The following is an 11,186-nucleotide window of genomic DNA, read 5'->3' as shown; positions in this document are numbered from 1 at the left end:
GCAATAGGAGAGGTGACAAAAGGTGGCTCTTTGCACCCCGGGGGGCTGAGACACTTGGAGCCTATCCCAGGGATGCAGAGGGGACTCCAGTTCCAGAGGTGGGGGACCCCTGTCTAGACAGGGAGCATGGGCAGCTGCTTGCTGGGTGCTGGGGCTGGGGGACAGCAGAGGCGAAAGGGCCCCCGCCCGCCCCTTCCCCACCCGCCGGGCATTCACATTCCTGCAGTATCGGGTGGTGGCAGAGCCGCATTCCTGCAGCATCTGGGCCGGCTCAGCGGGCAGGTGCTGACACGGGGCTGTCACGGGCCCGAGGCCCCGGCTGGACCCGGGCTGGGACTTCCTCCCAGACTTGGGTGGGCAGGGGACCCCCTGTGCCAGCCCTCGGGGCAGTGCCCTGGGACAAAATGGGGCTCTGGAAAGGGTGCCCCTTCCAGAGAGTGGTCCCACAGCCAGGATCCAGCCCTTGTGCACTCAAAACTACAGCTGGAAATCATCAGTCCCAGGCAGAATAAATGAAAGCCGGGGAGGTGGGTCCTGCTTTTGCAGGGCACTGCCTCCATCCCGGCTTTGTGGGTAACCGTGCCCACCATCAGGAGCAGGAGTGGGGCAAGGAGTGGCTCTGTGGCACCCCCCGGTTAGTGCACCCCACCCTCTGCTCACCATGGCCGGGACAGGGGCAGGGTCGTCTGTGACTTGCTCAGGCAGGGGGAGGGGAAACAAAAATACTTATTGAATGAGCCAGAGGGTAGGAGAGGGCTGGTCCCCAAGGAGCCACAGGGACTGCGGCCAGCTTCTCCTCCCAGAGCCCTACCCCCGGGACAGTGCACCCATCCAGAGCCACCTCTCCATCCACACGGCCCTGACCCGTGGGCCACCCCACAGCAGCTCCTTCGGACATAAAGGGACGGCTCTGATGGCTCAGCCACGCCATTGCACCCTTCAACCCCTCCTTCCCCGGCCCCCCTGCCCCAGGCAGCCCCAGCCCAGCCCCTGCCCCTCTCAGGTACCTCGCTGTGCCGCGTCTCCCTGCGTCTCAGTGCCGGCACCCAGCTCCTGCTGCTTCCCCCAGCTCCCCTCCGGGGTGTCAGTGCGCAGGGACCAAATGTTACAAATGCCTGCAGCTGCTGTCCCCAAAAATACCCTCTGATGACACGCGGGCTTGATAAGAGTGAGCCTGCTCCGTTCAGCGCCTCGCCGAGGCTGGGCTGGCCTACCTATGTATAGCAGCCACCCCAGGGAGCTGCAGGGGTGCTGCAGGCCTGGCTGTGCCTCTGTGCTGCCCCAGCCAGCAGCGAGGGACAGCGTGCCCTGTGGAGAGCATGGCATGGTGTGCAGGGTGTGCTGTACCCTGAGCTGGACACCAGACTGCAGCGGGACAGGACGTGTCACCCGGGACATGCTGCACGGGGGGATGTGCTGCACTGGGTGCTGCATGGGGTGCCAGGGGTGTGCAGGACACTGAGCCGTCAGAGGCACAGAGGGGATGCACAGGCTGCCCACCATCCACAGGGTTAGTGGATAGGGAACACCTGGCACTGTCCCCTCAGGCAGTGATGAGAGGAAGGGCGCTTGGTCTCCTTACAGCCCATGCCTCTCCTGCAGCTCCCACCCTGTGAGCCAGCCTGTGGCTAGACAGCCGAACAGCACCCTAGGATCCTTCTCCTGGACCTGCTGTAGGGTCTCCAGCTGGGCCTGCCTCTGTCTCATCTGTTCTTCTCCCCCTGAAGCTGGGCCAGCCTTCTGCAGCCCCAGGTAGAGCAGGAACCTTTTGCCATCCCTCCTGCTTCATGTCCCCAGGACCTTGCCAATCGCCTGACTGACATGGAGATGCCACAACCACCCTGCCCCTCACCTCGCCCTTTTCAAGGCCCCATCCTCACATTTTGGCTGCCCTGGGCACTGCCACCTGCAAAGTGCCTCCCCCATGCCAGATCCTCACAGGTCACTGATCCCCGCCAGGTCCTTGCCCGGATATCCCTGCTGTGCACGACTGCTGTCACTTCCCACTAGCTCCCCAGAAGCCCTAGACCTTCAACTCCTCCGCCCGGGGGGCGCCCAGCATCAGCAGCTGCAGGGCTACCCAAGGTACCCCCCTGCATCCCTGCCAGCTTTGGCTCCTGGCACCACCCCAGCCCCACACACTCGCTGCTGCCGGCAGCATCCCCCACACACACCCCCCTGCCCGGGCGCCGGCCCCCCCAGACCACACTGTCCTTGCAGTCCTCGCATTCCAGACGTCTCAGCGCTTTCGCAGCTCAGAGATAATATTCACGGCGAGCAGACGTTTGCGTCAGTGTCAGATAGATCTCAATGCCACCCTGCCCCGGGGGGAGCGCCGCGGGCAGACGGGCCGGGCGGGCAGGCAGAAGGCCGCGGCAGAGGAGCCCCCCGAGCTGCCAGCCTGCCAGCCGTGCGCCCCACGGCCATGCTGCTGCTGCTGCACCTGCTGCCTGCCATGCTGCCCAGCGCCGCCCTGGCCAGCTGCACCGCGGCCGGCCCCGACCGGCAGCTCGTCCTGGCCAAGGTGCGGGCCCGGGTGCTGGAACACCTGAGCCCCCCCCTGCTCCAGGAGGAGCCGCAGATGGAAGCCAGGAGGGTGCACCGGAGAGACGTCCTTGAAAGCACCGAAGTGGAGCCAGAGGAGCTGGAGGACACCTCCCAGGTGATCTTGTTCCCTGCCACAGGTGAGGACATCCTGATGAAAGGGTGAAGCAGGGGTGGGGGGTTGGAGCGAGGCAGATGCTGAAGGATGGAGAGCCTGATGTGGTGGTCTGGGGGAGAAGGGGAGGAAGGTGTGCCAGGCTGGGACATGGGCACAAGTGAGATTTGGTGGAGAGCCCGGAGATGGAAAGGTATGGCAGGCAGGGACACGCAGAACAGCTCAGGACAGACGGCAGAGGGAGAGGCAGCACAAGAGGGTGCTGAGAGGCTGGGAAACAGCTGGCCAGGCAGGATGCAGAGACATGGGGAGGGCTGAGGAGCAGGGTGGAATAGGGTGGGATGCTAGGGAATGGGGCAGGATACTGGAAGGTGGGTTGGGATACTAAGGGACAGGGCAGGATGCTGAAGCATGGAGCAGGATGATCAGCTATAACAGCAGGGATGGGGCAGAACGCTGGGGAATGGGATGGGATGGCATGGCATGTACATGCTGGGGGAAAGGAGCAGGATGACCAGGTATGGGACAGGACTGGGAGATGGGCCAGGATGCTGGGGAGATGGTCAGGATGCAGAGGATGGGACACGGGGACAGGATGACCAGCAATGGGGCTGAATGGGGCTGAATGCTATGGGGCTGAATGCTGGGGGACAGCGCATGATATGGACTCTGGGGGAAAGGGGCAACCCAACCAGCTGTGGGGCAGGATACTAGGGGACATAGGGGACAGTAATGGACCAGCCTAGGGCATAGCAGGGATCAGCTGTGGGGCACAGCACAGAAGCTGCTGCACAGCACATCAAGCTGCCCTGCACCCTGCCACCGCCTGTGCCAGCAGCCAGGTGCCCTGCTAGCACTCCAGGGACCTCTGCAACATCCCACTTGCCATCTGGCATTGGGGATTCTCCCCAGGTTTGGCTGCACACCCTGATCATGTTTTCCCACCCCACAGATGTTCCCTGTGAGTCCACACAGCCAGACAAGCTGCTGGAGGAAGAAGGGATTTTCACCTACCTCTTCCAGCCCTCGGCACACACCCTGAGCCGTGCAGTGACTTCTGCCCAGCTCTGGTTTTACACGGGCCCCTCGGCCGCCCCCAACCACTCCACCCCTGACGTGCTGACCCTGTCACCTCAGGGCCGGGTGCCGGTGCCGGCCATGGTGGAGCGGACGCCCGAGCACTGGACCGTGTTTCACCTGGCCCCGGTGCTGCTGCCCCAGCTCTGGCAGCCGCTCTTCGTGCTCCTGGTGCGCTGCCCTGGCTGCCCCTGCCTGGCTGATGGGGACAAGATGCCTTTCCTGGCGGCCACAACCCGGGCCAAGGGCAGCGAGAGGGCTCGTCGCTCTGCCATGCCCTGGTCCCCAGCCGCCCTGAGCCTGCTGCAGCGTCCATCCGAGGAGCTTGCTGCCCACACCAACTGCCGCCGGGCTTCCCTCAACATCTCCTTCGAGGAGCTGGGCTGGGACAAGTGGATCGTGCATCCCAGCAGCTTTGTGTTCCACTACTGCCACGGGAGCTGCGCCGCAGGCCACGGGCTGAGCCACCGGCTGGGCGTGCAGCTGTGCTGCGCCGCCCTGCCCGGCACCATGCGCTCCCTGCGCGTCCGCACCACCTCCGACGGCGGATACTCCTTCAAGTACGAGACGGTGCCCAACATCCTGGCCCAGGACTGCACCTGTGTCTAGGGCACCCTGCAGCCCAGCCCCGGACCCTGAGCCCACCCAGGAGGAGTTGCTTGCCCAGTGGAACCCTGGCCGCTGGGATGGGGCAGTTTGGCTGTACCACCCTCCCTTGCACACGCCGGATTTTTGGGCTGGCCCTGGTACCATCACACTGGCAGACTTGGCCTAGGGCCAGTCCCAGCTCAGAGCAAATCAGGGCATGGCTGGGCATAGATAGGCACAGCCTATGGCAAAGGCATCGCTGCCCTGCCAAAGCCAGGCTGCCGTCTGCAACCAGATTAGCCCTCATCTCTCCCACCTGCTTCCCTCCTGCAGTTCTGCACCTCCACAAAGATCAGTGTCTTCCTCCTCCTGCAGAGTTCAACAGCATCCCCCGTGCTCCAGGCAGAGCCAGGCTGCTGCAGCAGGATCAGGAGGTGCCTGGGTGAGCCCATGAACCTCACACTGGTGGGCAGGGTGGTAGCACACATGGCACCACAAGTGAGCCCTCTTCCAGCAGCACAGCTTGTTGGAAAGCTTCATGGGATGAGTGAAATAAACCTGTTCCCTTTACTAAAGCAGCCTAGAAGTGCCAGCTTCTATCTAGAGGGAGAAATGAGGGGATGGGCAAATACTGTGAGAGGAATCTAGCTCTGATTTGGGGTACCAGAGTGAGGACTGGAGTATGCTGGCCAAAATGGGCATGGTGTGGCTGGGTTTGATCCTGCCCCAGGCAGGGGTGCGCAGAGCAGAGCAACATCCCTTCTGCTCTGGGCAGCAGGTTGTGCAGGAACGGGGGCAGCGGAGGGCTGGGGAGACACAGGCATGGTGGGAGGATGGGGAGGCAGAGGAAAGCCCCTCACCTGGCCCCCTGACAGGGATAGGGCCAAATGGGAATGTGGCCAGTGCAATCCCTCTCCAGCAGGATGATGACGGCCGCCCCGGCCGGCCGCAGCCGCCTCCTCACGGCAGGAATGACTGAGTCACCCAGGGCAGCAGGGAGGTCCCAAGGCACGCACGGCAGCGCCAGCCCAGACGCACAGGATTCCCTTCCCACCCCTTCCTCCCAAATGAGCGGATGCAGCAGTTCAGTACAAAACGTCTTCAGCCTTTACTAATATAGATATTAAAAAAAAAAAAAAGAAAAACAGAGTGACAATCATTTCCGAGTAAAAAACAACGCTACAAAAGTCCCCATGTGACCCAGGCTGAGATGATGAGGAATGCTCCACTGGCTCCCGGCCGAGCCCAGCTCGGGGCACCACGTCCCCACTGTGAGGCCAGGGTCTGGCTCCGTGCAGGGGGTCCCAGCCCTGCAGCCAGAGTGGGAGGAGACAAGTTTTGGTCCAAGGGCGGCCTGCCAGGACAGGGCGGAGGCAGTGGGAACAACAGCCCCTGACCTCTGCACAGACATTTCCAAGCAGGCCAGCCACGCAACTCACAGCCCCGTGCCAGGATGCTGCGCAGCACGGCCCCCCAAGGTACAAAGTCACTTTCTGGCAGTGCAGTGCCACCAGAACCTCTCCCACCGCCTCCAAAGTAATGCCAGCCCAGCCCTCTGTCCCACAGTTGGCCCGGCCAGCCAGACCCCTAGCTTGCTCCCCTAAGTCCCCCACACCTCAGGGAACAGTACCAAAATCACCAGCACATGCACAGCACCAGCCAGTGCTGACACGGGTGGCAGAGGGCATGGGGGGCACAGGGAGGTGTGAAAACAACATGCTGGGGAAAATGGGTGTGGGAGGAGGAAAAGTGGGTGAAACAGGAGATGGGGGGGCACAGGGCCAGAGTGGAGATTGGGATGGAGTATAAAAATGCCAGGGTGCACATGTTGATGAGTTTATAAAACGTACAAAAATAAGATATTCCCTTTTTGAAAATTAAGTAGGAATGAACCCCATGGCCCCCGACCCCTCTGCTGCCCACCGGGACAGGGCTGTCCAGACTGCCCCGCTGGGCAGGCGTGTGGCATCCTTTGCCCTGTGCTCCTGGCAGGACGCCTATCCCACGGTGGCAGCGGCAGCCACTCCGGCAGACACCGCTGTCGTCCCTGGCGACACTCACAGCCCTGTGGGGAGCAAAAAGCACGTTAGCACCCACCCCAGGGGGAACAGCATCCTCTCTCCAGGGGAGCCTCGGGGCAGCCCCCCATTCCTCCACGCCAGTGGGCGGGATCCATCCCCCGTCCCGGCTCACCCGTGGTCCTGTCGCAGGCGGCGGTCCCCTTCTCGTGGGCCAGGTTGAGGCGGTTCTGCTCGGCGGCGATGCCGTTGGCCTCGGGGCTGCTGCTGCGGGCAGGGCTGGGGGGCCGTGGTGGGGGCTGCAGGTGGAAGGCCACCTCCAGGTGCTCCTGGGCCAGGCGCAGGTGCTCACGCAGCCGGTCCAGCTCGTGCACCGGGGGAGCTCCAGCCAGGGCGAAGCGCCCCTGGGCCAGGCTCTCCCGGTAGTCCAGCTTGCTGCTGGTCAGCGGGGCTTGCGGCAGCTCCTTCTTCAGGGAGTGGTAGGTGGGGGGGGCGCTGGGGGCTTTCTTGGGGTATTGTGGCGCAGGGCTGTCGCCAGCTGGGAGTGGGGGGCCATCGGCTCGGCTCAGGGCATCACGGATACGCCCCACGCCAAGATGCAAGAGCTCGCAGAGGTTGAGGAAGAGGCAGAGCCCGCTGACAGCGTACATGATGAGGAGGAAGATGGTCTTCTCAGTGGGGCGGGAGACAAAACAGTCGACAGTGTGTGGGCAGGGGCTGCGGCTGCACACGTAGGAGGGGCTCACCTCGAAGCGGTAGAGCAGGTACTGCCCGAAGAGGAACACCATCTCCAGCACGGAGCGGCACAGCAGGTGCAGCACATAGGCACGCATCAGCCCGTCCTGCTTGATACGGCGCCGGCCATCGTGCTTCTCTCCGCCCTCCGGGCTCTTCTCCTTCTCCACCTCGATCTCCTCAAAGATCATGGGATCTTCTTCATTGTCATCTTCCGCCTCCTCGTAGTCTCGCCCGGCTCCCCGGCGCACCACGGGCATGCGCGCCCGCCGGGCTGCCGGCGGCCGGCGCCGCGAGGCCTCGGGCATGCGGGCGATGCGGTGCATGGCAAAGCCCAGGTAGAGCACCGACGGCGTCGCCACCATGATGATCTGGAAGATCCAGAAGCGCACGTGGGACAGGGGCGCGAAGGCGTCGTAGCAGACGTTCTCACAGCCCGGCTGCTGCGTGTTGCACACGAACTTGCTCTGCTCGTCGTAGTAGATGGACTCTCCCCCCACGGCCGTCAGCACGATGCGGAAGACGATGAGGACGGTCAGCCAGATCTTGCCCACGAAGGTCGAGTGGTTGTTGATCTCCTCCAGGAGCCGTGTCAGGAAACTCCAGCTCATCCTGACCAGGCAGTTGACTCAAATCCTGCAGGGAAGAGGCAGGCAAAGAGGCACTGAGTAATTTCACAGGCATCTCACATCTCACCGTGACCCTGAAGTCTGCCAGCCGTTAGCCCAGCTCTGTCCCGCTCCCTCTTCCAGCACCACTGTCCCTTCCCTTACCCACAGATCCATAAACACAGCCCTACTCAGGAAGCTGCCTCCCCAAAACTTTATTCCCTGCTCAGCACCGCCTCCCTGTGCTCCCGTCTGCATCCTGCTCCCATCCTGCCGCCAGCCAGGTGGGTGGAGGGATGGGGAAAGGCTGGGACATCCTGATTGCCTGCAGGGACATATCTAGGGGAAGAGTGAGCACAGTCACAACCAGAGCAAACATGCCAGCGTAGGGCAGCACCAGCTGGGGACTGTGAGGGGACAAGCAGGAGCAGAACCACTTCCTTCTCCCCTAGTGACACAACACCCTTTTATCACCTGGCACTGAACAGGTCCCTAACCAGCGTCACACCCTGTGAAAGCACTCACAGCCTCCCACGGGGGTCCACGGGCCACTGGAGGAAGGCAACACATGGCAGCTCCACTGGCCCACTGCAGCTGCCAGCCCTGAGCCCTGGCTGAGGGGGGCAGGTCCCCAGAGCAGCATCCCCCCCCCATGTGCTAACCAGCCACGTCCCCTTCACTCCACAGAGCTCTCCTCCGAGGGCCAGTAGAGATGCAGCATCACTCTCCCACCAAACCTCCGTACTGCACCCTCTCTCTTGCAGGACCCCAGCCCCCCGAGCCTGCAGTGGCCAGTGCTCACAGCACCCTGCAGCTCAATGGAAAGGGCTGGTGGGGGGTGGAACAGGGAACAGGACAGTGATAGCAAGGGGCAGTGTGGGGTAGCCAAGGAATTGCACAAAACCCTGGCAAAACAGCTGACACTAGAGACTGGGGAGGAAATTACAAGGACCATGTCACATCTCCCGACCAAAGAAGACACAAGACACCCACACCCACTGCCCACCCTGGTTTCAGCAGCTTGTGGATGAGATGATGCAAGCCAGGGCAGCAGGTGGCAGGGATGGCCCAGGGGGAGCAGAAGGTTGGTGTCTGCACAGAGCCCCCAGCAGCCCCTGCCAGCCCCATCCCATCACCTCTGGCCAGGGCATGTCCCTGCAGATGATGATTGATGCTGCACTGATTCCATTATTGTCCAGAACAAGAGGATCTCTAACACCAAGCTCAGCCAGCCTCCTGACCAACCTCACCTAAGCAGAACAGTCCCTCCAGCACAAGCATCTGTGCTGGGGACATGCTCTTGCTGCAGAAGGTGGCACAGGCTGGCGGCACCAGGGGCCCAAATTCAGCACATCAGGGCCACCATCCTCCTGTGGTGATATGCCCTGCAAGGTTTCAGTGCTGCCCTGTCTCCCAGGTGTGAGCCCCTCTCCCCCAGCACCTCCCTGGAAGGTGGGTGCTTTGTGTCTGCCTTTACCCCAGTCTCTAGCAGCACACCACCCTGGCACCGGGGTGAAGAACAAGGTGAGAGGACGAGGCAGGAGGACAGTTCCAGGAACTAAAACCCAAGCTATGTCAAACCACGACAGGTACCAAGCCCAAGGAAATCAAAAATAGGGTGGCATTGCTGTGATGGCAATGTCACACTATGGAAGTGTGGCATGGGAATGGCTGGCAACGTGGGATGGCAGCCGGGGCACAACTACCTGCAGGCTGTCCCCCAGCCGGGGCAGGTATCCAGAGGCCAGTTTCCAAAGCAGCACAGCCACCCAGGGCCTCCCGGCCACGCTGGGAGTCAGGACTAGCACCACACACCTTGGCTGGGCCCCACGCCCACCCCTCAGTCCTACCGACCCCAGTCCCCCCGCGAGGGGCTCCCAGTCCCCTCTGCCCTGCCGGAGACCCCCAGTTTCCCCTGCCCGGGGCACAGCAGCAGCATCCTCCCCTGGGGCTCACCGGCCCCTGCCCATCCGGGGTCGCTGTCCCACCGACCCCTGCTACCCTGGGGACCCAGCCCTCAACCCCAGCCTTCCCCGGGTCCCCGCTCCCACCGACTCCAGCGCCCCGAGGGCCTCCAGCCCAGCTGGCCCCGCCTGTCCGAGACCCCCAGCCCGCGATCCCGCCCGCCCGCGGCCCCAGCGCACTCCTGGGGCTCCCGCCGCCCGGGGACCGTGCCCTGCCCGCCTGCCCGGCCCTGCCCCGCCGCCCCGCTCGCTCCCGCAGCCCCCCGGACCCACTCACGGCGCACCGGGACGAGCGGCTCCCGCCGGCAGGGCGGACAAAGCGGTGGGGCGGCGCGCCGCCGCCTCCCGCCGAACAAAGGGGCCCGGGGCCGCCCCGCCCCGCTCCCGCCCCGCTCCCGCCGGTGCGCACCGACCGCCCCGCTCGCATCCCCGCCCCGCGGGTCCCGCTCCGCGGCGGCAGCGCCCGCGCCACGCGGCCCGAGCGGCGGCCCCGGCCCGCCCCGCTCCGCTCCGCGCCTCCTGCGCCCGTCGGGCCGTGCCGCCCTCGGTGCTGCGGCTCGGGAGGCCGCGCTGGGCTGCGGGCGGGACCGGCGCCGGCCAAAACTCTCCCAGCGGCGCCTCCCGCCCCAGCAGTTCCGCCCGGCGCCGCTGACCGGCTCTGTGTCCGCGCCCAGCGCAGCCCTGCGCTCCCGGGAGGCCGCTCCCTCCCTGGGCGAAGCGGAGCCTCCCTGCCTGCTGCTCGCTGCGAAGCGCGGGTGCGGCTCAGCCCGCGGGATTTTCAGGGGTGAGTCCGGCCGCAGGGTCAGAGGAGGGAGCCCCCGCTCCGGCCTGAGAGGCTTCTGCACAATAACCTCCTGTTCCTAATCGCGTTCTTCCCCGCCCAGTGGAGAGCGAGGATGGAAGAAAGGAGAGATCTGGTGCACAGAGGAGAGGTGGCCGCACACATGGTGGGAACGCAGAACAAGACGTGCCTGTGTGGTGATAATGTGCCTCAAGCTTTTTGAAGCCCGTGCTTCTTCTGGTGTCCCAGGCCAAGTTCCTGCAGCAGCACCGGGCTGAGCATGCAGCACCTCGAGATGTGCCCTTAGAGTCGCCTACTGCACCGCCAAGGCCAGCATAGAGGCAGCAGCGGCTTTGAGTCACCACCCTGGAGACGTGCCCTGTCCTTTCACCAAGGGACCCTGGCCACTGAACTTCTGCATTGCTAAAATTGGCTCTGTGGGAATTTTGTTGGGGCTGAGTCTCCACACTGGGCCAACCACACCCTTGACATCCTGGGCCCCGTTGTGTGGGGACGAAAAGGGATACCGGGCAGTCTTGCACAACCCGAATCGTCATGCCAAAGCTGGTGTCTGCATAAGCTCATGAAGCACTGCTTCTCCTTACTGAAACACCTGCTCCTTCTGCTGAAGGGTTTCTATGAACTGGCACTCTGGTGCAGCACTGGGGCTGGCTGGGGCAGGGCTAAGGCCAAGAGGCTGGGGCAAGGAGAGTTATGGGGACTGTGGCCATCACATCCAGTGTGGGGTCTTGGTTA

At 63.7% G+C, this 11,186-nt stretch overlaps 2 protein-coding genes across 3 annotated transcripts; one reads left to right on the top strand and one right to left on the bottom strand.

The window, feature by feature from the left end:
* Window positions 1–2,425: 2,425 nt before the first annotated feature.
* On the top strand, window positions 2,426–4,345 carry INHA (inhibin subunit alpha). The gene is made up of 2 exons (XM_058028352.1): window positions 2,426–2,684; window positions 3,612–4,345. Exons 1-2 carry the CDS (start codon window positions 2,426–2,428, stop codon window positions 4,343–4,345), a joined length of 993 nt encoding a protein of 330 aa, XP_057884335.1.
* A 1,144-nt stretch (window positions 4,346–5,489) lies between these two features.
* LOC131085658 (gap junction gamma-1 protein-like) lies at window positions 5,490–9,965 on the bottom strand. 2 transcript variants are annotated; one of them, XM_058028070.1, is made up of 3 exons: window positions 9,934–9,965; window positions 6,518–7,713; window positions 5,490–6,389 (listed from the first exon to the last, which is right to left on the bottom strand). In XM_058028070.1, exons 2-3 carry the CDS (start codon window positions 7,686–7,688, stop codon window positions 6,382–6,384), a joined length of 1,179 nt encoding a protein of 392 aa, XP_057884053.1. In that variant the 5' UTR covers window positions 7,689–7,713; window positions 9,934–9,965; the 3' UTR covers window positions 5,490–6,381. The 2 variants fall into 2 exon arrangements, with proteins under 2 accessions (XP_057884053.1, XP_057884054.1); XM_058028071.1 differs by having other exon boundaries at window positions 9,927–9,947.
* Between the last annotated feature and the right edge of the window lie 1,221 nt (window positions 9,966–11,186).

The sequence above is a fragment of the Melospiza georgiana genome, chromosome 7, assembly GCF_028018845.1.
Source record: "Melospiza georgiana isolate bMelGeo1 chromosome 7, bMelGeo1.pri, whole genome shotgun sequence".
Lineage (NCBI taxonomy): Eukaryota > Metazoa > Chordata > Aves > Passeriformes > Passerellidae > Melospiza > Melospiza georgiana.
The sequence above is the reverse complement of the archived record's forward strand: the minus strand, read 5'-3'. Positions and strand labels throughout refer to the sequence as shown.

What these genes read in the sequence shown, in the direction of transcription:
- INHA (XM_058028352.1), top strand. Translation starts at nt 2,426, where the DNA reads ATGCTGCTGCTGCTGCACCTGCTGCCTGCCATGCTGCCCAGCGCCGCC. An exon ending in GATCTTGTTCCCTGCCACAG is followed by an intron (nt 2,685 to 3,611) that starts GTGAGGACATCC and finishes CCCACCCCACAG; the next exon opens with ATGTTCCCTGTGAGTCCACA.
- LOC131085658 (XM_058028070.1), bottom strand. Translation starts at nt 7,688, where the DNA reads ATGAGCTGGAGTTTCCTGACACGGCTCCTGGAGGAGATCAACAACCAC.